Source organism: Hemibagrus wyckioides, linkage group LG06 (assembly GCF_019097595.1).
Source record: "Hemibagrus wyckioides isolate EC202008001 linkage group LG06, SWU_Hwy_1.0, whole genome shotgun sequence".
In the NCBI taxonomy this organism is placed as follows: domain Eukaryota; kingdom Metazoa; phylum Chordata; class Actinopteri; order Siluriformes; family Bagridae; genus Hemibagrus; species Hemibagrus wyckioides.
Window position 1 is genome coordinate 13,638,821 of NC_080715.1, and position 27,797 is coordinate 13,666,617.

Consider the following 27,797-nt stretch of genomic DNA (forward strand, 5'->3'; position numbering starts at 1 on the left):
GTATGTAGCAACAGCTAGAACCTGTTCCTATTATACGCACTACTCAGTGTTTTGGCTTGGTGCCCATCATACGAGCAGGTCTCCTGGGAACGGTTAGGCTTCATGGCCTAACGCACATTGCATGTAAGAGACGGAGTATCTGTCAATTGTATGTGTGGGTAAAGTTTGTTCGTCAAAATACAGCATGTATTTATGTGTGGTTAAAGTTTGTTTGTCAGAAAACAGCAGAAATTTGAAAATGTTTTTACAGACACAGTTTGCTACTCTCTAACTCTTCAAAAGTCTTTACAGTCTGAGAAGTTTGTTAAAAGCTAGCATTAGGCCATGCTGGAAGACAGATAGTGAGCTGAGCAGCAGATGCATGAAGCCCATCAAGGCACATGGAAGGTAAAAATAGCCACTTCCATAATGGTCAATTGTAATGCTAACACACTTTATAGTTACAAATGCTATTGACTGAGCTATTGACTGCTGTTGAATTCTCAGACACTGGTGCAGCTCACGATCCCTTTTTCAATAGCATATTTGTTAGTTACTTAAAGCTTTACTGGGGCTGTAAATATTTTTTAGCAATTATAAATTTACCATGTCATAAATATCATCTGATTATTGATATTTAATGAGATTTAAAGACTGGTCAAATCTTGAAGTGAATGTCAGAGTCCTGTCCAAAGGTATTGCAACAGAAAGCCTAAGTCTTTCATTTCCTGATCTTGCATCTAGATGTGTTAAACAAAAACATTGCAACATGTGACTGACAGCTGGTTTTTTCTGCCTAGGTGTGACCTGTTTGATTTGTTGAAACAGCTAATAGCACTGAATTGCTCTTAGCTTGAACCCTGGGTTTCACCTGTAAGGACTGCAATGATTGTTAGAAGGGATAGACCAGCATAAAGACAAGAGAGCTGTCTATGGGTGGGAAAACATAGGGCATAACCAATATAACAATTTAGAATGTGCTGGAAAAAGAAAAAAAACAACCAATCAAGAGGTTGTCCCAGTAAAACATTGTGACGGTTGTAAAGAAAATCCCCAAAACAAAATGAGTGACATCAATAATGTCCACAGCACATGGGTGAAGGTATCGCAAGTCACTTTTCAAAGAAAAATTTGAGAGCAGAAATATAGAGGCCACTCTTTAGCAGTAAGAATCAGAAGGCCAGAGTGGAATTCAATAAGAAATACATGAGCCACAAAAATTTTGGAATCAAGTTAAACCTCAACCAGAGGGATAGAAAGGTCGATGTGTGGTGAAAGAAAGGATCTGCTCGTGCTCGAAAACATACAAGCTCATCGGTCAAGCACAGTGGAGATAGCATCATTTATTGATGGTAGCAGCAGAATGAATTCAGAAATCTACAGAAACATTGACTGCCATTGTCCGACAAAGGACTTCATCAAGGGGGGAAAAATGTAGGGTTTCAATCACCACACCTAAACCCATTGGATGTGGTATCTTAGTGGTTAAGGTGTTGGACTACTGATCAGAAGGTTGTGAGTTTGAATCGCAGCTGCCACTGCTGAGTCCTTGGGCAGGGCCTTTAACCCTCATTTGCTCAGATAAAATGTAAGTTGCTCTGGATGAAGATGTCCGTAAATGTAAACCTTATTGAACAGCATTTCACCTCCTGAAGTGACTTGGACTAAAGGGAGGAATTCCACAAAATAAACAACTAAAAGAAGCTCTGGTACAAGCCTGGAAAAACATTACAAAAGAAGAATGTAACTGTGTTTGGCTTTCAGTGTGTCACTGGCTTGATGCAAGCAAACTAAATGTGTTTATTTTCTCTCAATGTTCCAGTATGTTTCCTCATCTAAACATTGCGTGGTCTGACACCAAATACGCCATGTTCTAAGTTGTGTAATACAACATGATGTCAATATCAGGATATTTAAAGCTGAAATTCTGATCCGTTTCATATTCATCTTTTATTCTCAAAACCAAATGTGTCCAGTGTACAGCAAAAACATGTATTTACATTTATGATAATTGGGCATTTAATTATTTTGTACTGTACACTCCTTTTAGTGAGTCATGGTCATGTCAGCACCACAGTAACTGTCAGTCTTTCTAGCCAGAGTTATTGCAGAAGCTCCTGGTGAGGAATTTGAGCCCTGCAGCCCACCCTATCTGCTGTGTGTACACAAACAGCCACACATGCATGATATCCCTTCCCCCATTGGCCTGGATAGGCCTTTGCATGCCTGGATCACCTCCTGATTTAGCCAGTGCTGTACCACTGTGCTTTGCTCAGGGTGACTGAAGAGCAGTTGGAGTATGGTTAAGTCTATGCAGTGAAACTGTGAACCCCTAACCGACAGACATGGACCCTTTCCCTGAGGTAAGACACAGATAAGACCACGGTGTGATATCAAGAGTATGTGAGACATATTTTAGCAACAGGTGCTGCAGTCATTATAGGATACAGTGATTAAAATACTATGAAGAATAGAGGTAGGTGCGGTGCAGAAGTGTGTGGTTGAAAATTATGCCATCTGAATACTGCAGTCAAAAGGGTATTTAGGCAATGTGTAAAGTACTAAGTTCATGACTTTTGTTCACTGAAAAGAATTAGCATTAGTATTTTTAGCATGGCTGTACACATTCCTTATTCGCCAGTAAGGTGGGTTATGTGAAAATTGTTTGTTTACATGTGCGGTGGAACTTGGATATAGGTCAAGAATTAAATTGACGTAATTTGTTGGTCCTTTCAGGGAATTGTTATAAGTAGCCACACAAAACATGGTGAACCAGAGCTGGTAAAGCATTGAACAAACTGGAATGGATAGGAAAAAATAGACAGGAAGATGTATAAGTATGAAATAGGATTAAATACAGGACTGGAAGTATGAGAGTCTCCAAAGATTGTAGTGTAATCTGTTTGTATGGTGCAGTTGTCCAAATCCAGGTTCATTTCAAATGATTTTAAAAATAACTAGTAGCCATTGACAAGAATCACTTCTTATAGCCATCCTTGCTACACAGTGGATGGATCAGTCCATTACTGATTTTTGAAGATACCCTTCAAAATGCATGCGACAAAGGAGGTGGTAGGTTTTTTCTGTAATGATCATCAAACACGCAATTTATTACGATTGCTTTATTCCACAATCCTTTCTGTACTACCTTTTGAGGTGAGAGTATGCCATCTGGAGCCTGTAGATAGTTCTACTGACACTGTCTGATGTGCAAACTGCAAGAGATCTAACTAGGAATCGGTTGTCTATTATGCATCAGACCAGCCCCTCAAGAGCATTCGTATAACATAGAGATGGGTGTTTAAGCTATGCAAGATATCCGCTACTAGTACTATCCACCACACTTTAGGGTTGGCCCCCTATTTGTACAGAATGAGGCAAATAACTTGCTTTAAAGAAAAAGATTAATGTAGAAATGATATCAGTTGCTCTATGACTCATGGGCGGAGTAACTGAGACTAACATTAATCCAGATTTTAGATGTGTCAAATTTAGACAACACTGCAGTGATCCTTCATGTTTAATTTGAAACATAGATGCATAACATTAAGCATAATTTTACTTACTGGAAGTGAGTTTTTCATGCTCTTAAATCCTTTCTGTTTAATCCAAAGACTGAGATTTTTTCCTTCACTTTTTCCCCAGGCTCCCTATACAGAAGATGACGGTCTTACAATGAAAGCTTTAGGTATCTAATTGTGTTCTGTTTGTGTTCATAATCCTTGCAAGCGCCTAACACGTTCTGCCTATGCACATTTCTGTGTTGACAACTATTTTCTAAAGTCCTACAGTCACAAAAAACTATATATAGACAGGTAGGAAGCAGGGTTCTCCTCCACTGCCTTTTCCCACAGGCCCTGCTCGAGATCCTGATACACATGTCTACACCAAGTTCTTCATGAACCACTGCTGCTATGATGCCATACCAACCAGCTCTAAACTGGTCATCTTTGACACAACACTGCAGGTGAATTCGTCTGCATGTATACAGATGATCAGCTGGCAGCGATGCAGATATTACGATAAGATAACATGCAATATTGGTAAAATAACACATTTACAATGCTGAGAAATTAAGTAGGAGACCGCTTGCATTAGGACAGATACAACAGACTGGGTGCAAGTGGTCAGAGATGTTTCATTTTTCCCCCCACTGGTCTGTTTCTATTTGGTTAAGTTGTATACTTTGGTTTGTAATACAGGTAAAGAAGGCATTCTTTGCATTAGTCGCTAATGGAGTCCGAGCTGCACCTTTATGGGACAACAAGCAGCAGTGTTTTGTAGGTATGTGGACCTGAGCACTGAGTACTGTGCCCTTTAACCTTTAAAGGTTAAACCATTTGTGAACCTGAGTCAGATTACTGACATTGACTAAAGTCTCATAACCCATAAATCTATATGCATTCAGAACTTTATAGTGAATCCACCTGAGGTTCTTTTGCATGATCCTTCTATTCTAAGCTATGCATTTTATTGAGATTTTTTTTTTTAAATTAAATCCTTTCATAAATATTCCTCTCTTATTCTGATGCCAAATGAACACCAGATCTTTTGGAGGCCACTATTATTTACCCCAACTCAGTTAAATTCAGCAGTATTATTCAGCTTATATTATCTGTTCCAACTTATTAAGGAATGTGGAATATTACTTCATGCTATGATCCGACACATCAGAAGTCCCAGAAGTCATGGCTTCATTTGTAATGAATCAGCCTCTCTGGTGCCAGATGTCTAACTTTAGTCAGGCACCTGGGGTCCAGTGACTTGTGGGAAATGGCAAGACAGTGCTCTAATCCCTAGCACCCTTTCCCGGGTATTAATAGCCACTGCAGTACATTATGTAATTACGGCTGAGAATGGTTTGGGTGCCGAAAGCTGTTACCTATTCTAATATTAGCACAATCCTATTTGTATGTATGTATGCATGTTAGTCATAGCTGGTAGTAACATTTCTTTTTGTTTAGCCCTGATTCATTTGAGCCACTGTTTAATCCAAGCTCTTTGATATCTGTTTCTTGTTACTTGTATTGTTACAGGGATGCTTACTATAACAGATTTTATTAACATCCTTCACCGATATTACAAATCACCTATGGTAAGCTAGTTGTTCCCTTTTTTTTTTCATGCAAACAGTCATGTATTATTATTATTTAAAACTTTAATTTCCCTGTCCTGATTTGCATTGCTGTTCTAGGTTCAGATATATGAATTAGAAGAGCACAAGATTGAAACCTGGCGAGGTGACCGTGTACAGTTCTATTTCTTTAGTTTACATTTTTAGTCACTTATCGTCAAATCCACCAGTGTTTAAGCTCCTGTATCTTTCATCTTGTTTCAGAGATCTACCTTGAGTACTCGGTCAACTCTCTGATCAGCATCACTCCAGAATCCAGGTACAACTAGGGTCTTCACAACTAAACCCAGCCCCCCCCCCCTCCCCCAGGGTATCTCACCAGTGACTGAATTGTCTTTCCCCATCGTCAGCCTCTTTGATGCTATTTACTCCTTACTGAAGAACAAGATTCACAGGCTGCCTGTTATCGATCCGGAATCGGGAAACGTTCTACACATACTGACCCATAAACGCATCCTGAAATTTCTGCACATCTTTGTAAGAGAATTTTTTAAAATATAAATATATTTTCAATTTATATTTTTAATTTAAATTTAATAGAACACACCATTTATTGTTTGTTTAATAAAACGAATTGCAGTTTAAAAGAACAGATCATTAAGATTATTTATAACAAATCTATTGGGATTTCCCAGGGTTCCATGATCCCAAAGCCTCGATTCTTACAGAAGCGAATTCAGGATGTTGAAATTGGAACCTTTAAGAGGATTGCCACAGTCCAGGAGACTGCAACAGTTTATGAGGCATTGTCAGTGTTTGTTGAACGCAGAGTATCAGCCCTGCCTGTTGTGAATGAACAAGGTATTTTCAGGTCTCAGATGTTGTATATTATCTTTTGAAGTATAAAATCCCTTGGAGGTACGGATAATTGTTCTGAAGTGAGTCTGTTCTGTATGTAGGAAAGGTGGTGGCCCTTTACTCCCGTTTTGATGTCATTGTGAGTAAAATAAGCAATCTTTCCTGTTCCTTCTTTTATCAGCAATAATCAATGATTTTATGTAAATATACATGTATAATGTGTAATTCAACACCCTAAAATTTCTAATTAAGTTGAACTCTGTGCAGCTGCTAGCACCTTAATACAACCATAGCCATGACCTATCATAAGTAATGTATGTATTTTGTTGGCTATAGAACCTGGCTGCTCAAAAAAATTACAATAACCTGAGCATGACTATGCAAGAAGCCATTGAAAGCCGCTCATGCTGCGTCGAGGGAGTGCTTAAGTGTTATCCACACGAAACCCTGGAGACTATCATTGATCGCATTGCTGAAGCAGAGGTAAGTGAAGATGTTTGCAAATTTTTACAATAGGATATGTTTTTCTGCACACCCTGATGTAGCCATATACACTGATCAGGTATAACATTATGACCACCTGCCAAATATTGTGTTGGTCCCCCTTTTGCTGCCAAAACAGCCCTGACCCGTCATGCACTGTGTATTCTGACACCTTTCTATCAGAACCAACATTAACTTCTTCAGCAATTTGAGCAACAGTAGCTGGTCTGTTGGATCGGATCACACGGGCCAGCCTTCGCTCCCCACATGCATCAGTGAGCCTTGGTCGCCCATGACCCTGTCGCCGGTTCACCACTGTTCCTTCCTTGGACCACTTTGGATAGATACTGACCACTGCAGACCGGGAACACCCCAGTTGTTGGAGTTTTGGAGATGCTCTGATCCAGTGGTCTAGCCATCACAATTTGGCCCTTGTCAAACTCACTCAAATCCTTACGCTTGTCCATTTTTCCTGCTTCTAACACATCAACTTTGAGGACAAAATGTTCACTTGCTGCCTAATATATCCCACCCACTAACAGGTGCCATGATGAGGAGATAATCTTATTCACTTCACCTTTCGGTGCTCATAATGTTATGCCTGATTGGTGTACATTTTTTTTCTGTTCAACATTGTGAAAATCCTGTTTAGGTTAGGATTATAATTAACTTGTGTTGATTCGATTCTAGAAAACAACACTTCTGTGTCTTTATATTGACTTTAAATAAGGTAAGAAAAACTAGGAAGCCATTTTACTTGAAGTTATCTAATGGACTGTTTAATGTCCTCTAGGTACATCGTCTAGTTTTGGTGGATGAACAGGATATGGTGAGGGGAATCATCTCACTGTCTGACTTGCTGCAGGCATTGGTCTTAACACCTGCAGGTATTGATGCTCTTTTCTCTTAGCAACTGTGATCTCTCCATCACAGTTCCTCCCTGCTCCAGGTAGGAGCTCGCACTTCTTGTATTTTTCAGCGAACTCTAGTGTTTCTTGACTGGTGTGCCTGTAAATATTTCTCTGGGCAACTTTAGGCTACTGTTGAAACATGAGGAATAACATGCACATCTGATCTTATTCTGGCGTGATCTAAAGAACCATTATGCTGCTCGAATTGTGTTGCTCGACTGTTTCACTGCAATTGTACATTCTTCAAAACCAGCAATTTCTTTTTATCGATTTAAAATGTGTTATTTTTTCATGGTAGGGTTTATCAGAGACCACTTTGCTGGACAAGGTTGCTCTGTGTCAATAAAATATATCAGGGCTTGGGTGCTCCTCTAAGGTCCCCCCCACCCCCAAGACAAACGTTTTGATTTGGGATTCTGTACCCACACAAATACAACATCTGGACATTGATCTGTGATTAGTACACAATACACCCAGGTCTCAGAACATCTTTCACAGCCAAAGACTGTGAATTTGAAGTTTATTTTAGATTTAAGGAGGAAAAGACCAGATGAAAACAATAGACAAATGATGGCTTTTTATTTTCCAAAAATTCCTTGCAAAACAGAATTTAAGGAAATGATTTCAGTCCTGGGTGAAGAATTTATGACCTTGTACACACCGTTGTTGTTGTTGTTGTTGTTCTTTCGGCTGCACCCTGTTTGGGGTCGCCACAGCGGATCATTTAGTCCGTATGTTTCGATTTGGCACAGGTTTTATGCCGGATACCCTTCCAGACGCAACTCTCCCATTTAATCCAGGCTTGCGACTGGCACTGAGAGTTAACTTTTCAGTGGCTGGGTTAGAGCCCTGCCCGGGAATCGAACCCGGGCTGTGGCCATGACAGCACATGACCTTGTACACACTAATACGAGTAAATCTGTAACAAGATATTTTCATATGCTGAGTTGGGATACTGTATGCATGATCTTCTCATGTCCCTGTGGGTTTCCTTCAGCTTTTCCAGTTTCCTCCCTCTTCCCAAACACCTGTTAGGTAGGTGTATTGAGTAAGATGAATGTATTCCTGCCTTACCCAGTTTTTCCAGGATCGTTTCCAAATCCACTGGAACCTGAGCAGGATATAGTGGTTTCCATTTTCCCTTTTCATTCACAATAAAACAATCTTTTCAAACTCTGAAAAATGGGTTCCACTCTCCTAAGTGAATAAATCTGAAAATGGAGTGGGGATAATTGAGAATGTCCATTAGATAGTGTTTCCAAGATGGTGGAACTTACTGCAGCGATGTTTTCTGCATACTGGATTTGAATTTTATATTTGTAATGTTTGTATAAAAGCATACAGTCACTGAGGTGGTGAAAACAGACATGTTATGCACTGCAATTTTCTGTTGCTTTTGGAATTATTCGTGTTTTGGAGAGTGTATTTATCATAAATAACGAAGCATGAATAATACTGCTGTGCACTTTACTTGTGTAAGGATGGAACTCACCACTTGCATAAATTCTTTGCATCATTTCGAGTGCACTATTAGATTCTTTAAATGCATATTGTGTCGGATTGAAAGCATTTTCAGCATTGTGACTAGATACTGTACATTTTTATGAACTGGACTAAACGATGACCCCCATGTTATATATTACACATAATCATTACTCTGTGTACTGATCGTATACTAGATTTCCGTTTCCCTTTGTACTTTACTAGACTTCAGGTGTTTTGTATTTAATGACCACTGATGTTTGTTTTCATCTTTTCTAAGTGACTACAGTAAACAGAATAGTAATTAATAAACCAGGCCATGTTTCCTATAACTTGTGTGTTCCATTAATCTTGTATTTTATATGGTTTATTGTTGTTGTTGTTGTTGTTGTTGTTGTTGTTGTTGTTGTTGTTGTTGTTGTTGTTCTTATTATTATTGTTTATGTAAGCAGAAATTGACATTTTTGTACCAGGAATGTTCTGGAAAGTTATATTTTGTTTTCTAGGAATCTGGTCTTTTTTCCAGGAAAATTTTCTTTACAGAAACAACATTCACAATTCATAGAGGTCAGTGTTAGTTATCTAGTCTTTTTAGTTATTAGAATCTCTTTCAGGAACCTTTGGGTTCTCCATGATGCTGTCATTATACTGACACAAACTCACAAACCTGGATTATTGTCTATACATGCTAGTGGACACTTGACCATCATGCTGAGATGCACCTGTTGAACATCTCATTCCAGATGTAGTCCACCACTGCTTTTATAATAACCTCCACTCTTCTTAGAAGGCTTTCCACTAGATTTTGGTGTGGCTGTGCGGATTTGCTCATTCAGCCACAAGAGCATTAGTGAAGTCTTTCTGACTCTGCCTGATCCATCTAGACGCTCTATCCCTGGTTGGAGTCTCGCCGTGTGGTGGTGTTCACTGCTGCTTTGGATAGGTCGCGGACAGCCTGTGACCGAGGGGACTGCTATGGATAGAACCACTTGAAGACCATCACACGGTCACTAAACTATCGTTGCATGTCAGCTTGCGACAGCAAGGAATGTTAAGTCTATAATGAACTCGGAAACTACACTGACCTAACAGTTCCTGAAGAGCTCTTGGTTGCTGTTGTAGAAAAGACATTATTTACATTTGCATTATTTACTGTCCAGTATCACCCATATGAGGATGAGGTTACCTTCTGAGCCTGGTTCCTCTCAAGGTTTCTTCATGTCATCTCAGGGCTTTTTTTCTTTTCCACCGTCGCCTCAGGATTGCTCATTAGGGATAAAATAGTAACTAATATATTTTTCTATGTTTCTATACTTCTGTAAAGCTGCTTTGAGACAATCTCCACTGTTAAAAGTGCTTTACAAATAAATCGAATTGAAAATTGAATTGACATTAAGATTAAAAAAAACATGGGGTTATAAAATCAAGGTGGGAAAATAACTGAGTAGAATTATTATTTAACTCAATACAGGCACGAGTCGAAGCAATGGATTATCAAGCTACTTGAAATATTGAGTGACTTAAAAAAAAGACTGATGGTAATGATGTGTATTTGTTTATTGTAACTGAATGTAATGTAAAAAGAAAAATTCACATTTGGAGCATTTCTGAGTGTAAAGTGTGTTCTATTATATTAATTAGTGGTAATCAGATAAATAATTAGTTGCTGAAAATAAAACTTTTGTTTAAATAAATCTTGCTGTGTAACTCAGTTTCTTAATGAACATTCACACATTAATGAAATATTTATTCTGAAAGGATTAAAATGACAAAGTACACATTCAAATTTTGTCATATACACAATCATACACAGAACACATGTAGTGAAATGCATGCATTTACTGTCCATGTTATATAAAAATAGTTTAAAACTGTTATGAAAAGAGTCAAAAAATGGAAGTGACAATAAGGAGATACAGCTCTGGGGGGAAAAAAAAGAGAGACCACTGCAAACCCCAAGATCATGCAGTATTTGCAGAGCTTTAATAACTCAAATAAAACAAAATACAAATAAACAAATAGTGTTAATGCTTTGGCCTGTGTTTGTGGATACTGCTGGAAGCTTTCCCTTTGGGATGAATAAAGTATCTCTCTCTCTCTCTCTCTCTCTCTCTCTCTCTATATATATATATATATATGTATATGTATGTATCTAGATAGATAGATAACATTAAGAAATCAGTATTTGGTGGAATAACCCCGATTTGCATGTGTTTTGGCTCCATGATCTCCACCAGTTTTTCACATTGCTGTTGGGGAACTTTATACCACTCTTCAAACAGCTCAGCTTTACTTGATGGTTTGTGACCATCCATCTTCCTCTTGATGACATTCCAGATGACATTCAATAGGGTTCAAATCTGGAGATTGGGCAGTGGTCTCTTATTTTTTTCCAGAGCTGTATATAGAAATTTGTATGTGGTTTATTCTGTTAATACTATCTATACTATAATAACCCAGTGTTTCTGTGTGTTTTGTAGTAACCCAATGTAAAATCCCAAATACAAAGTTCAGTGCATCAGGTGCTCCGATCTGCATATTTACCAGGGGTGTATTTGCTATACCAGTTTCTCACATCCTGGATTTGCTTGGCAAACACTGTCCTCAGTCAAAAAGCACATGTACAACAGTGTTTTCCTCAAACTTTGTGTAGTTAAATTGTCACTGCAAACTGTTTTTTTTTTATCAATGAGGTTCTGTCATTAAACAGATAATGGGTTTAGCAGCTACGACTGGACACTTTTGATTGATTGGTCATTGGTGTGCTATGGTAACAAGTGGCTTTAGCATTTTATGCAGTTTTAATACAGCCCATGTGATATGTGATGCCATTATACTAGTGTAAACATGGTTATGACTCATGTGACATATGTCAAATACATTTATGACTGTAATTACTTTTTATTATGTAACAAGGTTAGTAAAAAGCTAAAAAGAAATTGCTCTTAGTGCACAATGACTTCATATATATATATATATATATATATATATATATATATATATATATATATATATATATATATATATGAAGTCATTGTGCACTAAGAGCAATTTCGTTTTAGCTTTTTACTATACTTTTTAAGTATATATATATATATATATATATATATACTTACTATGGCAGTGCTATCAGTGATATTTTGTAAATCTTTGTATGTGTATAATTTAATAAATTAATTTATTAATAAATATGATGGAGATAATGGAGATAATTTGGTGATTTTATTGTTGTTGTTGTTTTTGTAACAGTGTTCATTGCTGCATCATGTTGCAGGAGAACAAACACACAGATGCCAATCAAGTCCACCCCTGTTTATCCTTTTGCCACAGAAAGTCAAATAGACTTAAGAGGGAGGGGAATGTTGGTTCCTCAGTTTTGTGTCAGCAGTAGCTTCATGAAGTTACTTGGAATATCAAGCATACATCTGTCTTATCCTGTCTGGTCTAATGGTCTATTCAGAAGTAGGCTCTATTTTAATGACTAGTTGTTGTTTATTTATAGTTTGAGTTTGTAAAAAGTAACTATGGATCAAGATAAAGATGGCTCTGAAACACAAAGGTAAGGCACTGATCAGAATTTTTTTTATTAATGATCTAAATGAGACTAGAATATTGTAGAAATCTTAGTTATTATATATATTTACATTGACATTGAATATTTATATTTATATTTATATATATATATATATATATATATATATATATATATATATATATATATATATATATACACACTATATTGCCAAAAGTATTCGCTCACCCATCCAAATAATCAGAATCAGGTGTTCCAATCACTTCCATGGCCACAGGTGTATAAAATCAAGCACCTAGGCATGCAGACTGTTTTTACAAACATTTGTGAAAGAATGGGTCGCTCTCAGGAGCTCAGTGAATTCCAGCGTGGAACTGTGATAGGATGCCACCTGTGCAACAAATCCAGTCGTGAAATTTCCTCGCTCCTAAATATTCCACAGTCAACTGTCAGCTGTATTATAAGAACGTGGAAGTGTTTGGGAACGACAGCAACTCAGCCACGAAGTGGTAGGCCACGTAAACTGACGGAGCGGGGTCAGCGGATAGTGCGAAGAGGTCGCCAACTTTCTGCAGAGTCAATCGCTACAGACCTCCAAACTTCATGTGGCCTTCAGATTAGCTCAAGAACAGTGCGCAGAGAGCTTCATGGAATGGGTTTCCATGGCCGAGCAGCTGCACCCAAGCCATACATCACCAAGTGCAATGCAAAGCGTCGGATGCAGTGGTGTAAAGCACGCCGCCACTGGACTCTAGAGCAGTGGAGACGCGTTCTCTGGAGTGATGAATCGCGCTTCTCCATCTGGAAATCTGATGGACGAGTCTGGGTTTGGCGGTTGCCAGGAGAACGGTACTTGTCTGACTGTATTGTGCCAAGTGTAAAGTTAGGTGGAGGGGGGATTATGGTGTGGGGTTGTTTTTCAGGAGCTGGGCTTGGCCCCTTAGTTCCAGTGAAAGGAACTCTGAATGCTTCAGCATACCAAGACATTTCGGACAATTCCATGCTCCCAACTTTGTGGGAACAGTTTGGAGCTGGCCCCTTCCTCTTCCAACATGACTGTGCACCAGTGCACAAAGCAAGGTCCATAAAGACATGGATGACAGAGTCTGGTGTGGATGAACTTGACACTTTTGACAACTTTACACTTTACACTCTTGACAACTTTACACTTGGCACAGTCCTGACCTCAACCCGATAGAACACCTTTGGGATGAATTAGAGCGGAGACTGAGAGCCAGGCCTTCTCGTCCAACATCAGTGTGTGACCTCACAAATGCGCTTCTGGAAGAATGGTCAAAAATTCCCATAAACACACTCCTAAACCTCGTGGACAGCCTTCCCAGAAGAGTTGAAGCTGTTATAGCTGCAAAGGGTGGACCAATGTCATATTGAACCCTATGGATTAGGAATGGGATGTCACTTAAGTTCATATGCGAGTCAAGGCAGGTGAGCGAATACTTTTGGCAATATAGTGTGTATATATATATATATATATATATATAAGTTGTTGCTTTATGGTTGCTTTACGGCAAATGATACATACATAACATGACAAACGGAGAAAAGATGACAAGTTTCATATTTAATATACCAATAATCTTTCATGCTTTCCAGCAAAAATGTATTTGGATTAAAAGTGAAGAAGAAGAAAAAGAAAGGTGGCAAAGCGCTAGTCTTTGCAAACAAAGGTGCTCAGGGTATGGCCTCTAAAGCAAATACAGAATCATGTAAAGATTCAGAACTCTTTCTGGGGATTTACCTGTTTAACCATATCTTAACTTTTCTAGATGATCCTGAGATTAAAAGTGCTACTGAACCACAAGGTGCAGAACCTGAAGTCCCTGAATCATGCAGTGACCCTGTCCTGCCTGCTTTCTTGTCTTTTAGAGAAGTTATCAATACTAAAAGGTACCAGATTTTTACTTACTGTATTTGCTCACTTCAGTATATTTAATTTATTGTCGGTTGTGTGCTGTTCTGTGTCTTAAAAGATCCAAACCTGTGCCCAAGATTTTGGAAAGTGAAAGCAAACCACAGACTTTTCAGGTAGAAGTTTTTTTTTGTTATATTTATATATCGAATAACTTTATGATTTTTATTCATTAAAGTAATTACTTATTATTACTTCATTACTTATTAAAGTAATGACTGATTTTGTGACTAATCCCCTAAGATCTCCATCAACATCACAGAGGCTAGACAGCTGGTGGGGGAGAACATTGACCCCAGTGTGGTGATTGAAATTGGAGATGAAAAGAAACAGACATCAGTAAAAGAAGGCACCAATGCACCCTTTTACAATGAGGTGACGTCTCCTTATCATTAATGTTTACAGATCTGAATATAAATCTTTATTGTATCATAAGCGAAATAAACAATGACCTTTTCTTCCCCAACAGTATTTTGTATTTGACTTCTTTGCACATCAGGAGATCTTTTTTGACAAAGTCATTAAACTATCAGTAAGTATATTAGTTAATAATAAAATTCCAGCGTCAACCTAACGCGATGCAGAAAATGCGATGTGCTCTTTTTCTTTTAAATTTCAAAAGGTAATGCATTCAAAGATCATGAAAAGCTTTTGTGTGGGGACGTTTAAGATCGATGTTGGAACTGTCTACAATCAACCTGGTAAGTGTTCCCTTATTTAAATGACATAGTGTTATATTTTCATTTCAGACCATGACTCCTGTCTTGTTTTGTTCCAGGTCATCAGTTTACTAATAAATGGGCAGCTCTTATGGATCCCACAGATGTCAACACAGGAGTCAAAGGTCACTTGAAGTGTGACATCTGTGTGACGGGGAAAGGAGATGTTTTGCCCCGATCACAGAAGTTTAGCGATGCTGAAGAGCAAATAGAAAAGTAATCCCACATTGTTTTGTTTGTTTAGAGAATGAGTAATGAGTGAAAGAGATTAGCTCTATAATGATCTGTATCACTTTGTGTACATTCTCATGTTCAATAAACCTATACCTCTGTCAGTATTCAGATAAAGATTATCAATGGTAATATTACATTTAAGACTTGTTAAATATGATGCACCACTTTGTTTACTTTAATGCAAACAATACTGAAGAGCTAACCCTCTACAATCTGGCTTTGATCCAGGAACCCACTGCTACCTGAAGGTTTCCCATCTATGCGCCCATGGGCTCGCTATTATGTGAAAGTGTACAGAGCAGAAGGTCTTCCCAGAATGAATTCTAGCATCATGGCTAATGTGACCAAGGCTTTCGTTAGTGACAACACAGCTCTTATAGATCCATATGTGGTAGTATCATTCTTTGGACAGGTGGTAAGTCTATTTAACAAGCATTAATAAGCAGTGCTGGACAAGTTAAATAATCTATTTGTGAGTGCAAGAGTAGCAATAGTGTCATTTAAGGAGCAAAAACACAGAAATATTTAGTTATTGTTGGCTATGCTCACTTTTGCTCAAACTTTTTCCAACAGGGCCGGACTTCCACTCAGAAGAGTACGGCAGACCCTGTTTGGAATGAGCAGGTGGTATTCAAAGAGATGTTTCCTCCTTTGTGTCAGAGACTAAAGATCCAGCTACTAGATGAGGGAAGCATGAATGATGTAGCCATTGGGACTCACTACATTGATCTGCGCAGAATCTCCAATGACCAGGATGGAGATAATGGTATATTTTAGATCTAATCACAGAATATTTATGTGTGAGTGTATGTGCTGTGCAATGGCCTTGCATTCGTTTTCTTTTTGTTATTTAGGTTTTCTCCCCACATTTGGCCCAGCCTGGGTCAACATCTATGGTTCAGCCCGAAACTCCACGCTTGTGGATGACAGTCAGGATATGAATGAGGGAATAGGAGAAGGGGTTTCATTTCGTGGAAGGGTTTACATCCAACTAACTGTGGAGATCCTGTCTGGAGGGGCTGAGTCAAAACCTCTGCTATCTATGAAGATGCCTTTTAAAGATGCTAAGGGTGGGAAAGCTGCAACTAAAGACCCTAAAGCTGCAGCAGGAGGGGCAGGTGGAGTAGATGAGGAGAAAAGCAAGGCTATGGGAGCCATAGTACTGCCGGTGGATCCACCTGAAATGGTGAAATGCTTATCATACCCTTGCTGTCAATTATTCAGGCTAGGCCTGGGTTTGTGTCTACAGTCTATAGTATGTTGTGGTTTTTTTTAAAATTTATTTTGTAGATCAATGATGAGGACAAGGAGAGCTTTCTTCTGTTTGGTGCTGTGTTTGAGGCTACTATGATTGACAGGAAGATTGGTGACAAACCTATCAGTTTTGAATTTACTATTGGTAATAATAATAATAATAATAATAATAATAATAATAATAATAATAAGGTTGACTGATACTTTGCTTTGGTCACAATCATTGTTATTTAGACAACATTTTTTTATTCAGGAAACTTTGGTAACTTGATTGATGGTGCTGCTCCACCACCCTCCAAGAAAAAAGTAGAGAAAGGTCCTGATCCTTTCAGCCAAGAAGCTACCATGACTACTCCTCTTCTAGAAGGTCAACCATCAAAGCCTTGCAGATCGACCACACCTCCAGAGAAACCTCTTCTTGGAGATGGAATCAGGTAGACTCAGTGTTCTTCATTTATATGCCAATCAACGAATGCATTTCACTACAGTTAATTTTATTATCTTGTCTGTGCAGGAACTACTTTTATTTGCCCATTTCAAGTAAGAAACCATGTGTCCATGTGTGGAGCTCCTGGGAGGACTGGACATATCGCCTCCACCACTCTAACATGCTGGACAGGATAGCCATCATGTTTGTAAGTAAGCATTACAATTGTTCAGAATTACACCATATCAGCTGCTGATGGGTTACTGCTTATGAGCATGTCATGTCTAAAACAGGAAGAGGGAGTAGCAAAGGTGAAAGAACTGGACAAGCTGGTGGACCCATGCGCAGAGCCGTTTATGCGTGCTGTTTTACAAGAATTTTGTAAGGATGCCAGGTACAGAAAAACTTTATTTCTCCCCATATAGCAAACGGGTAATGATCCAGTTGCAGCCATGAAATGTCAATAACTTCTTCACACAGTCACAAGGCCATAGCCTTATGTTGACACCTCTGTTTTCTGTATTTAATATGAAATATACACTATATTGCCAAAAGTATTCGCTCACCCATCCAAATAATCAGAATCAGGTGTTCCAATCACTTCCATGGCCACAGGTGTATAAAATCAAGCACCTAGGCATGCAGACTGTTTTTACAAACATTTGTGAAAGAATGGGTCGCTCTCAGGAGCTCAGTGAATTCCAGCGTGGAACTGTGATAGGATGCCACCTGTGCAACAAATCCAGTCGTGAAATTTCCTCGCTCCTAAATATTCCACAGTCAACTGTCAGCTGTATTATAAGAACGTGGAAGTGTTTGGCAACGACAGCCACGTAAACTGACGGAGCGGGGTCAGCGGATGCTGAGGCGCATAGTGCGAAGAGGTCGCCAACTTTCTGCAGAGTCAATCGCTACAGACCTCCAAACTTCATGTGACCTTCAGATTAGCTCAAGAACAGTGCGCAGAGAGCTTCATGGAATGGGTTTCCATGGCCGAGCAGCTGCATCCAAGCCATACATCACCAAGTGCAATGCAAAGCGTCGGATGCAGTGGTGTAAAGCAGGCCGCCACTGGACTCTAGAGCAGTGGAGACGCGTTCTCTGGAGTGACAAATCGCGCTTCTCCATCTGGAAATCTGATTGATGAGTCTGGGTTTTGAGTCTGGATGAGCAATTCCATGCTCCCAACTTTGTGGGAACAGTTTGGAGCTGGCCCCTTCCTCTTCCAACATGACTGTGCACCAGTGCACAAAGCAAGGTCCATAAAGATATGGATGACAGAGTCTGGTGTGGATGAACTTGACTGGCCTGCACAGAGTCCTGACCTCAACCCGATAGAACACCTTTGGGATGAATTAGAGCGGAGACTGAGAGCCAGGCCTTCTCGTCCAACATCAGTGTGTGACCTCACAAATGCGCTTCTGGAAGAATGGTCAAAAATTCCCATAAACACACTCCTAAACCTTGTGGACAGCCTTCTCAGAAGAGTTGAAGCTGTTATAGCTGCAAAGGGTGGACCGACGTCATATTGAACCCTATGGATTAGGAATGGGATGACACTTAAGTTCATATGCGAGTTAAGGCAGGTGAGAGAATACTTTTGGCAATATAGTGTATTTGGAATATGAATTGTCTTCTATCTGGATACTTTACTACATGGTTAACCATATGATCCAATGATTAATACTATATCTCCTAATGATTTATGACTATTTATTTGATTTATAGTACTCTTTTGCAATTCTAGGGAATTTATTGATTTTGCTGAAAAGAAAGCCAAAGGAACCCATTTGACAATGCTAGACAAGAAGAGGCTCATGTTGTGCAAACAGGAACTGGTGAGGGGTAACAAGCAACACAGCATCCAGACTGAGCTTCGACATTTCTCCTTGGGTAAATTCTTTAACAGTTGTTGTGTCTCTTCGATTCTGTCACTCTTTCTTTATTAGGAGAGCATGATAGGTGTAGCTGGAACAATCACTGAACCAAAGAGAAAGCCTCTAACTGTTAAAGAGATGCTGAGAGAGGCACAGACCCTCACTCATCGAATCAGATTCCTGGTGGAAGAGGTCAGTGCACAAGTGTCCTTGTGTATGTGTGTGTGTGTGTGTGTGCTCCTGTGTATAAATATACATGAAATCATTTATTTAAGTGTCTCTATCATTTTTCATAATACTGTGCTCTGTCTCATGCCGTTTTCAGCCACAGCACACGCTGCCAGACATATTTGTGTGGATGCTCAGTAATAATAAACGCATAGCGTATGCCCGCATCCCTGCACGGCATCTACTTTACTCTGACAAACTTGTGGAAAAAGGGACGGCCTGTGGCAAGATCAAAACCTTGTTCCTTAAGGTATTTCGCTAAATTCCATTCTTATACATTAGATTGTCCTTTTCTGTCATTTTCAGGGGATAAAAGTTTTTCAGATAAGAATATTATTTCCTGCCAGGATATCTGTGTCTGATTAATGTCTGATAATTCCTTTCTCAGCCCCCATCCAAGCGTGGAGCAGTTGGCTGGATAGTGCAGGCTAAATTGGATGTGTACTTGTGGCTGGGCAACTCCAAAGAGATATCCCATATGCTGGAGAATCTCCCAGCTGGCTTTGAGCCACAGTGTTCATCAGATGAGGGAACCATGCTTCCTGAGAGTTTATTCTATAAAGGTAAGAGTCATCATCAGGTTTTAAAATGATCATTTACAGCAGACTTTTTCTGAGGTTTTATTACGATGACCTTAAGCTGTTGATTCTAGCAGATTTTTGACATTTTCCCCCAGAACAAATATCAATATACACTCATACTCTCAACCTGAAACACTTAACCTAACCATAACCAAAGTGCTAGTACTCAGGACTACAAAAGTGGCAAGTTATGATCCAGTGAGTCTTATTTTGAGTGATAGAATCCTGTCTGTCTTTTCAGAGCATCATAAGTTTCAGCTGAGGTCTCACATGTACCAGGCTCGTGGGCTCATCGCAGCAGATAACACAGGCCTATCAGACCCCTTCGCCAGAGTATCCTTCCTCTCCAACACTCAGTGCACAGCAGTAAGCACTTCCATAATGTGAAAGATTTGATGCTAATAACAAATCTGACTGCCATTCTTTGAGATACACCCACTAGATATACACTAGGTATAATTTGCTGGGTATCTTTAAAATCTTCTATCCCCTAGATCATTAACCAGACTCTTACCCCAACTTGGAACCAGATGTTGATAGTAAATAAGGTGTCTCTATACGGAGATCTCAGTGAGTTTGTAAAAGAGCCACCTCTCGTCGTTATTGAGGTCTATGATGATGACGCACTGGTAAGTTTTAATAATTCATTGGTGCTGTGCATTTACATGTTCTTACATCTTTCAAATGGATTTAAGTAATAAATTATTTATGGAGAATAATATAAATTAGCTTACTACTAAGGCTAACATTTTGCTTATATATAACTAAGTGATTCTAGTGCTAATCTGTTGATTGGTGCTACATTTTTTTTATTATTTCTGTCAGGAATTGTCACAATGGGGATGTGAATTTCATTAGAAAATGCCACAGATGATTACCTATTAATTATAGATTAACATGCAAGTCGTTCAGAGTGGATTATTGTTCCGTTTTTCTCATTTCATAGGGCAAGCCAGAATACCTGGGTTCCACGATAGCTGTGCCAGTGGTCAAGCTTAATGAGGAGCCATACACACCACCTCAGCTGCAGTACAGTGCACTTTTTTATGGTAGCATGTCTGGTGGTGACATACTTGGAGCTTTTGAGCTTATCCAGGTACAGAACAAAATCCTAAAAGCTACTACAACAAATTAGTCCTGATTAGTCTATGTTATGTTATATCAGTTCGTGCTGTATTAAATAAACAGCATCATGTTGACTGGCTACATTATAAAATCCACACTAAACCATAACATTGCATGTAAAGACAGGAAAGCATCCTCTACCTGAGACAGAGGGGCCAGAGGGCCAGAACTACCATGTGCCTTCATACATCCGACCTGTGCTCTGCAAGTACAGAATTGAAGTGAGTTTAACATTATCGTCCAGATTATTTTGATTATTTACTTATGTATTGCATTATGTTCTGAAAAATGTGCAGTGTGTAAAAGAAGATATGTGTGATTTAGGTTCTGTTCTGGGGGTTAAGAGAACTGAAAAAGGTGCAGCTCCTTCCTGTGGATCGGCCCCAGGTCTTCATAGAGTGTGCAGGAAAAGGTGTTAATTCCTCTGTGATACAGAGCTACAAGAGCAGCCCAAATTTCACTGTGCTTGTGGACTCCTTCGATGTGGTAATGCTGACCTCGTCCTAGTTGTTTCCCATTTCTCAGCGAGTATTATGTTGTTGTGTGTGGTGTCGATTGTTACCAAGGCATTTTGTACCTCATTTCCGTTTAATTTTAAGAATGATCTTAGTGTCTGAGTAACTGGTGTGGGCCAGTCACAAAGTACATATATAATTAGCTTAGTACTATAGAATATGTTAGAGAACAAATTGTGCATTTTAAACATAATCATCAAAGTAAACAATGCATGAGGTGTTTCAGTTACTCCACTGTTGTCCATGTAAACAGGTCAGAACCGACAAGGATGGGTGTGTGTAAAAAGACATCAGGGTGGGGGTCAGTTGAAGGGGAGTGGGTGTTTCTGCAAAGGATGGATAACCATCCTGAAAGTAAAAAAAGGTTCAGCTGAGACTCAGTTCACGAGTTCATCTCTGTTGATTCTCAATAAACTCAATTTTTGCTATCAGAACCCCGAGACTCCGAGACCTATGTTGGCAGAATAATTGTCTTGTCTATGGCGATACAAGTATGGAGAATACAAATATTTTACCAAAGGGCAATAGTGTGTGATTATCACAGGTTATTACAGGTCCTTTACTGCCTTCATGTTATTTTTGTCCACAACTGTTAAAAGTGCCTAAAGTAAAGAAGAACTGCCCCTTGAGAAAAAATACATGCAATTAAATTTCCAGAAATGGATTTGAACTGCCAGTCTAAGCATTTTTGCCTGTTCATCTGTGCAGGAGCTGCCTGAGAATGAGTACCTCCACCCTCCTCTCACGATCACTGTGGTGGACTGGCGAGCTTTTGGCAGGAGCACGCTGGTGGGCAGCCATGTCATAAATAACCTGGGCCTGTTCAAATACACACCTTCATCTTTACCGCCTCCCAGACCACAACCACCTGAGCCAGCCAGCATAGAACGTAATGGGCATTTTTATCTTGACCTATCTTTTCAAATCCTATGAACTGTATATAGCCATAGCACTGTAATTATATAGACACAGCACTGTATAGATATATATACACTATATATAGACTATACTATATATATATATATATATATATATATATATATATATATGTATGTGTGTATATATATATATATATATATATAATCTCAATCTGAATGTCTGCTCATTCGTAGCTGCTCCACTTCCTGAACAAGAGGGCACTGAAGCACAACCCAGTGAGGATATTTCCATAACTATAGAGCAGGAGAAGATCAGCAAACCTTCTCACACGCCTGAGACAGTGCCTCAGGAAAGGAAGGTGGGTTGAACACTCAGATATGCATATATGCATATAAAACAAAATATCAGTGCTCCTGAATGTTATACTGTTATTATCCTTTGATGCAGGACAGAGTCTCTAAGAAGAGCACGCGAAGATCTACAAAACGGAAGAAGCGCACTGCTGCTGATGAGTCTGCTGACAGTGTCATTGACTGGTGGTCTAAGTACTATGCTTCAATGGAGAAAATCCAGATGGTCAGATTAACCTCTCTCACATTAATCACAAGGACAATCCTAATTCCGGTATATTTTGTTTTACTTAGTAGTTTTAATAATTCTATAACATTTTCATCCTTAGTCGAAACAAAGAGAGACCAACCCATTCCCAAACATCTATGAAGCTGGTAAGAAAAAGAATTTGATTTTATTAGCCCATTACACTAACCATCAGTTCTTCAGTAGAACTGAAACACATCCTGCAAGTTTTAGACTCGTTCAGACACACACACATGTTGTGATGTATTGCAGTACCTCCTCTTCAGACATTGCTCACAGATGGAATAACCACTATGGGTAAGACTAGCTGGAGAACATCCAGTCCATTACATGCAGATGTTTTCTTAGTGGATAAAACTACTTAAAATTGCAAAACAAAATAGAAACGAACAATGGCAGATATTGTACATAACTATACCAAATGGTGCTTAATAACAACAGAAACTCATGCAGTCTCTAGTTGAAACCCGTAAACACATAATAAATGTTGAATTTTACCTTGAAGCAAAGGGGTTCAAAGACAAGAAAAGGGAGATTAACTTCAAGAGTGTGCTTGAGCAGACCAAGATTGCAACCTTAACGGTAACTCCATTTGATTGCTACTTAATCATTGGATTTTATGTCTACTGCCAGTCCTAATGTGTAGTCTTTAGATGCCCCGATATATAAAATATCATACTCCTTTTTCTCTAACTTATGCTTGTTGTAGATATATGACAAAGAGCTGGAGGCAGAGTTTGGCCCTTTTGATGACTGGGTGAAAACATTTCAACTGTTTCGTGGTAAGGCAAATGAAGATGAGAGCTCTGGTGCTGAAAGGTTTGTTGGGAACTTAAAGGTGAGTTAATATGTGTAACATGTACGTAATTGTTCTATTTAGAAACATTACAGTACTACACTGACACTACAAGAAATTTTTTATCAGTCTAATTAGATAGGTACTAAATAAAATGTCTGTTCATTCCCCAGGCTGGGTTTTGTCTGTATAAGCTGCCTGATGATGATGAGGAACAGGGTTTAGACTCCGGAGAGTATAAAATAAGCCAGGGTATTCCTCCCAACTCCTCTGTAAATGTCCTGATCCGTGTGTACATTGTTGCAGTAAGTTTCTTTCAGAAACGCTAGTCTACTATACTATACATCTGCAATGCAAGTATTCCAGTGTATCCACTTTTCTGAGTAAGACTCCATTCAGACTTACTCTTTTACATAAAATATATATGGTAATAAGGATTTCTCATTAACAGTGCACAGACAGCATCACTTAATAACCAGTGCCTGTAATTTAAACTGCTAATGCCTTTGAATTTGGTCTGTAGAAATTCATCCAGCTGTGTTGTTCCTTACAAATACATAGAAGAAACAGGACAGCCATTATATAATCACAATATAATGACAAATTATTGTGCAATATCTGTATAAACAGTGTATACATTCCCAATTAGGCCTCAAACCTCCATCCAGCTGACCCTGATGGAAAGGCAGATCCTTATATTGTGCTAAAACTAGGAAAAACTGACATCAAGGACAGAGATAACTACATCCCAAAGCAACTTAACCCAGTGTTTGGCAGGTAAGCATTTCATATAATGAATAAGTATACTATTTTGTAGTCTGTTTCGTTTTATTTGTAAACTCATTTCTCCTCTTCAGATCTTTTGAAATTCAAGCGTCTTTCCCCAAGGAATCCTTACTGAGGGTTCTCATCTATGACTATGATGTTATTGGTGGAGATGATTTGATTGGAGAAACACAAATAGATTTGGAGAACCGATTTTATAGCAGACACAGAGCAACCTGTGGCATCCCAACTGAATACACCATGTGAGTATAAATATAAACCTTAGAGTTCCTCTATTCTTTATATGTAATCTCATTTTTCTTATCTGACTGTTAGTGAGGGCTACAATGCCTGGAGAGATGCCATTAAACCGAGTGAATTGCTTATAAAGTTATGCAAAGAAAACAGACTTGATAGCCCTCGCTTCTCTCCTGGGAGAATCACCATTGGAGAAAAGGTTTACACCGGAAAAACAGTCTTTACTGATGAGGGTGATTATCATCACATATACTCAATACATTTCTGAAGATAAAGGCTCTCAATGCCATGCTGAGAGAGTGCTTTTACATTTCAGATCAGGCATTTGAGTCCTATGAACATTTGGCACTGAAGGTGCTGCACAGATGGGATGAAATGCCAGGTGTGGGCTGTAAACTAGTGCCAGAGCACATTGAGACCCGGACCCTCTACTTAAAGGACAAACCCGGCATGGACCAGGTAATTCTTGGTTACTTTAAACCTTTTACAGCCAGTTTCTGTACAGCAGTGAGCTGTTATCCTTAGTGACGCTCTCTCCAGGCTCTTAACAAATACCTGAAATGGTTTTCTAAATCAAACATTAATGCCTGCAGGTTTATTTATTGGTGAAGAGGTAGAACATTTGGTACAGCCATCATCTGGAGCTATGGGCGAATAAATCAGAGTGGAAATCAGAGTTAGCTTGTGAAGTGCATATAATGCTGTTGGAGCTTCACTGTGGAAGCTATAGTTTTTAGCTCAGCTTTATTTGGTGGTCAGTTTAAAGCTATGTAAAAATTAAGGATTAAAGAATACTCACTGAGATCAGCACTGTTTTCAGAGGCACACTGCTTTTCTGTTAGACATTGGCAGCACTATAGTGTCTGGATAGTTTTGGGATAATAAAATTATTTATTTGTACATTAACTGAGGTACAAACCTTATAAGTGGCTTGAGTGGTGAAAAATATTCAGGTAAGTGTCAAAGTGCTTATTGAAGGTCTGAACCTGGAAAGAATTCACAGCTGAGCATTCTCTCTGTATCCTTGTTGTTGTTTTTTAGGGGCAGCTGCAGATGTGGGTAGATATCTTTCCTATGGACATGCCTCATCCTGGACCACCTGTAGACATTTCTCCCCGCAAACCCAAAGGGTAACACTGCATAGCTGGTTAGACCGTCACCTTACCCATCATTGTGCTGTGCAGCTATTGATGTACTGTTATTCTGATTTACAAAGATATGAATTGAGGATCATAATCTGGAACACAGAAGATGTCATTCTGGAAGACACCAATTTCATCACGGGCCAACAGTCGAGTGACATCTATATTAAAGGGTAAATGTGTGCTGCGTTATAGCCAGTTAAACGATGTAGCCAGTTAAACGACTGGTAAATGGGTTATCTGTACCACACTGTACTGATCTGCATGAATATGGTCTTCTAAAAGTTATGAGATATTTCTCTTTTCTCATTGGGAATCTTCAGATGGCTGAAAGGACTTGAAGATGATGGCCAGGAAACAGATGTCCATTACAACTCTTTGACTGGTGAGGGCAACTTCAACTGGCGCTTCGTGTTCCCCTTCCACTACCTTCCAGCTGAGAAACTGGTGGTGGTAAGCAAACGTGAGAGCATCTTTTCTCTGGACAAGACAGAGCAGAAGCTGCCTGCAGTCTTAGTGCTACAGGTGTGGGACTTTGAGAGATTATCTTCTGATGACTTCCTGGGTAAGACAGTATACTACACTGTAATAGTTCAGAGAAATCTGTAGGTTAGGATTAGCTATAGTCAAGTGCAAAGGTTTGCACCCTCATATGTTTCTGCAACAAACTTCACTACTGTAAGGATTAGAGAGCTGTTAAAGGATACAAAACAGCTGTATAAGGGGGAATGCAATTTATTTGAGAATGTTCAGAAAGGGAGATGCAAACTTATCACATCTTTGTGGTGTTCTTTTCTCCTAAGGTTATGCAAATCTTTGCACTTAACTCTATGTGCCATTGGAAATGTTTACCAGGATTTAGACTTCTGTTAACATATAAATATTTGTTTTCTTATTATTTTAATTTAGTTTCCTATTGTGTCTACATTTAATGTTTCTAGGCTCAGTAGAGTTGGACCTGCATGCATTTCCTCGTGGTGCCAAATCAGCAAAGGTCTGTAAGATGGAGATGCTACATGATGCTAGTGAGAATATATCCATCTTCCAGCAGAAACGTGCCAAAGGCTGGTGGCCTTTTGTGAAGGCTGATGACCTTACAGTATGTTTTTATTCTGTTCAGACTAAATCAATATTCGTTATGTTTTAAAAAATACAGTTAATTAATATTTAACTGGTTTGCTACAGGGAAAAGTGGAAGCTGAATTCCACTTGGTAACAGCTGAAGAAGCAGAGAAGAACCCTGTAGGTCGAGCACGCAAGGAGCCAGAACCGCTAGAAAAACCCAAGTAAGATTAATGTTAAAACTTTTACTAAACCAGATAATTGGCTTACAAATGGAAGAAAGAGTAATACCACTAACAGTGCTGCTAACCCCTTTCCTTGACTTTTTTAAAGTCAAGTATTATATCAGTATTTTCTTCTCTCTTTGTAGTCGACCAGATACAACCTTCTCTTGGTTTGTGAATCCCTTTAAGTGTTTCTTCCATCTGATCTGGAAGAACTATAAGAAGTACATTATAGCTGCTCTGGTGCTGCTGATCCTTGCACTGTTTCTTGCCCTGCTCTTCTACACACTCCCGGGGGCCATCAGCAACAGGATTGTCAGTGGATGAATGATCTTTTTTGGTAACGAGGTGTTTGACAATCAATAGAATTGATGATGGCACATTATTACACTGTATGGGATTAGTATTTAAATGTACAAAACGTCTGAACTATTTGGCTTATCATCATGTGATCAGGTACTTTTAAGCTGGTCAGTCAGGGTCAGAGTTGATGTAACTATTAAAACAGATGAATTGGATAAATGTAACTCAAACTGTTAAGCTATAAGATTCCTATTACAATTTTTATTGTATAATTGTGCAATAGGATTTTTATAATGGTAGTGTATAATCTCACAAAACCCAGACACTGGGGAGTTCGCACAAGTCAGTGCACTCTCAGTACCAGTCCCAAACTGGATTAAAATAGGAGGGTTAAGTCAGGAAGGGCACTGTGCCTAAAACCTGCGCCAAATCATATATACTGGGAACAGATGAGAGATTTTTTAAAAAGTGGGTGTATATGGTCACACTTTTCTACACTATTGTTTTTTATGGCTCTGTAATTGTGTTTTTTTTAGAATGTTTAGAAAGATTAAGTGAAAAA

The 27,797-nt window shown here is 39.0% G+C and overlaps 2 protein-coding genes across 4 annotated transcripts; both read left to right on the top strand.

Moving 5' to 3' along the window:
* Positions 1-49: 49 nt before the first annotated feature.
* prkag3b (protein kinase, AMP-activated, gamma 3b non-catalytic subunit) lies at positions 50-11,657 on the top strand. 2 transcript variants are annotated; one of them, XM_058391440.1, is made up of 14 exons: positions 50-2,342; positions 3,625-3,667; positions 3,834-3,946; positions 4,182-4,263; positions 5,016-5,074; positions 5,174-5,219; positions 5,318-5,372; positions 5,464-5,590; positions 5,749-5,914; positions 6,013-6,050; positions 6,248-6,394; positions 7,188-7,281; positions 9,294-9,354; positions 9,531-11,657. In XM_058391440.1, exons 1-13 carry the CDS (start codon positions 2,325-2,327, stop codon positions 9,350-9,352), a joined length of 1,047 nt encoding a protein of 348 aa, XP_058247423.1. In that variant the 5' UTR covers positions 50-2,324; the 3' UTR covers positions 9,353-9,354; positions 9,531-11,657. The 2 variants fall into 2 exon arrangements, with proteins under 2 accessions (XP_058247423.1, XP_058247422.1); XM_058391439.1 differs by having other exon boundaries at positions 9,294-11,656.
* Positions 11,658-12,060: 403 nt separating this feature from the next.
* On the top strand, positions 12,061-27,768 carry fer1l6 (fer-1 like family member 6). Of its 2 annotated transcripts, XM_058391432.1 has the most exons (42): positions 12,061-12,346; positions 13,934-14,016; positions 14,107-14,227; positions 14,311-14,365; positions 14,493-14,624; positions 14,719-14,781; positions 14,872-14,950; positions 15,028-15,184; positions 15,431-15,617; positions 15,776-15,968; positions 16,057-16,388; positions 16,493-16,601; positions 16,710-16,890; positions 16,971-17,091; positions 17,177-17,277; positions 18,631-18,721; positions 18,833-18,952; positions 19,086-19,238; positions 19,377-19,551; positions 19,811-19,935; positions 20,064-20,198; positions 20,516-20,665; positions 20,817-20,915; positions 21,019-21,180; positions 21,918-22,098; positions 22,322-22,446; positions 22,536-22,664; positions 22,768-22,813; positions 22,938-22,982; positions 23,191-23,267; positions 23,395-23,523; positions 23,655-23,786; positions 24,131-24,258; positions 24,339-24,509; positions 24,583-24,737; positions 24,821-24,963; positions 25,546-25,634; positions 25,721-25,819; positions 25,970-26,211; positions 26,588-26,745; positions 26,832-26,932; positions 27,079-27,768. In XM_058391432.1, the coding sequence occupies exons 1-42, from the start codon at positions 12,312-12,314 to the stop codon at positions 27,257-27,259; spliced, it is 5,490 nt and encodes a 1,829-aa protein (XP_058247415.1). In that variant the 5' UTR covers positions 12,061-12,311; the 3' UTR covers positions 27,260-27,768. The 2 variants fall into 2 exon arrangements, with proteins under 2 accessions (XP_058247415.1, XP_058247416.1); XM_058391433.1 differs by lacking the exon at positions 22,938-22,982.
* The last annotated feature ends 29 nt before the right edge of the window (positions 27,769-27,797 follow it).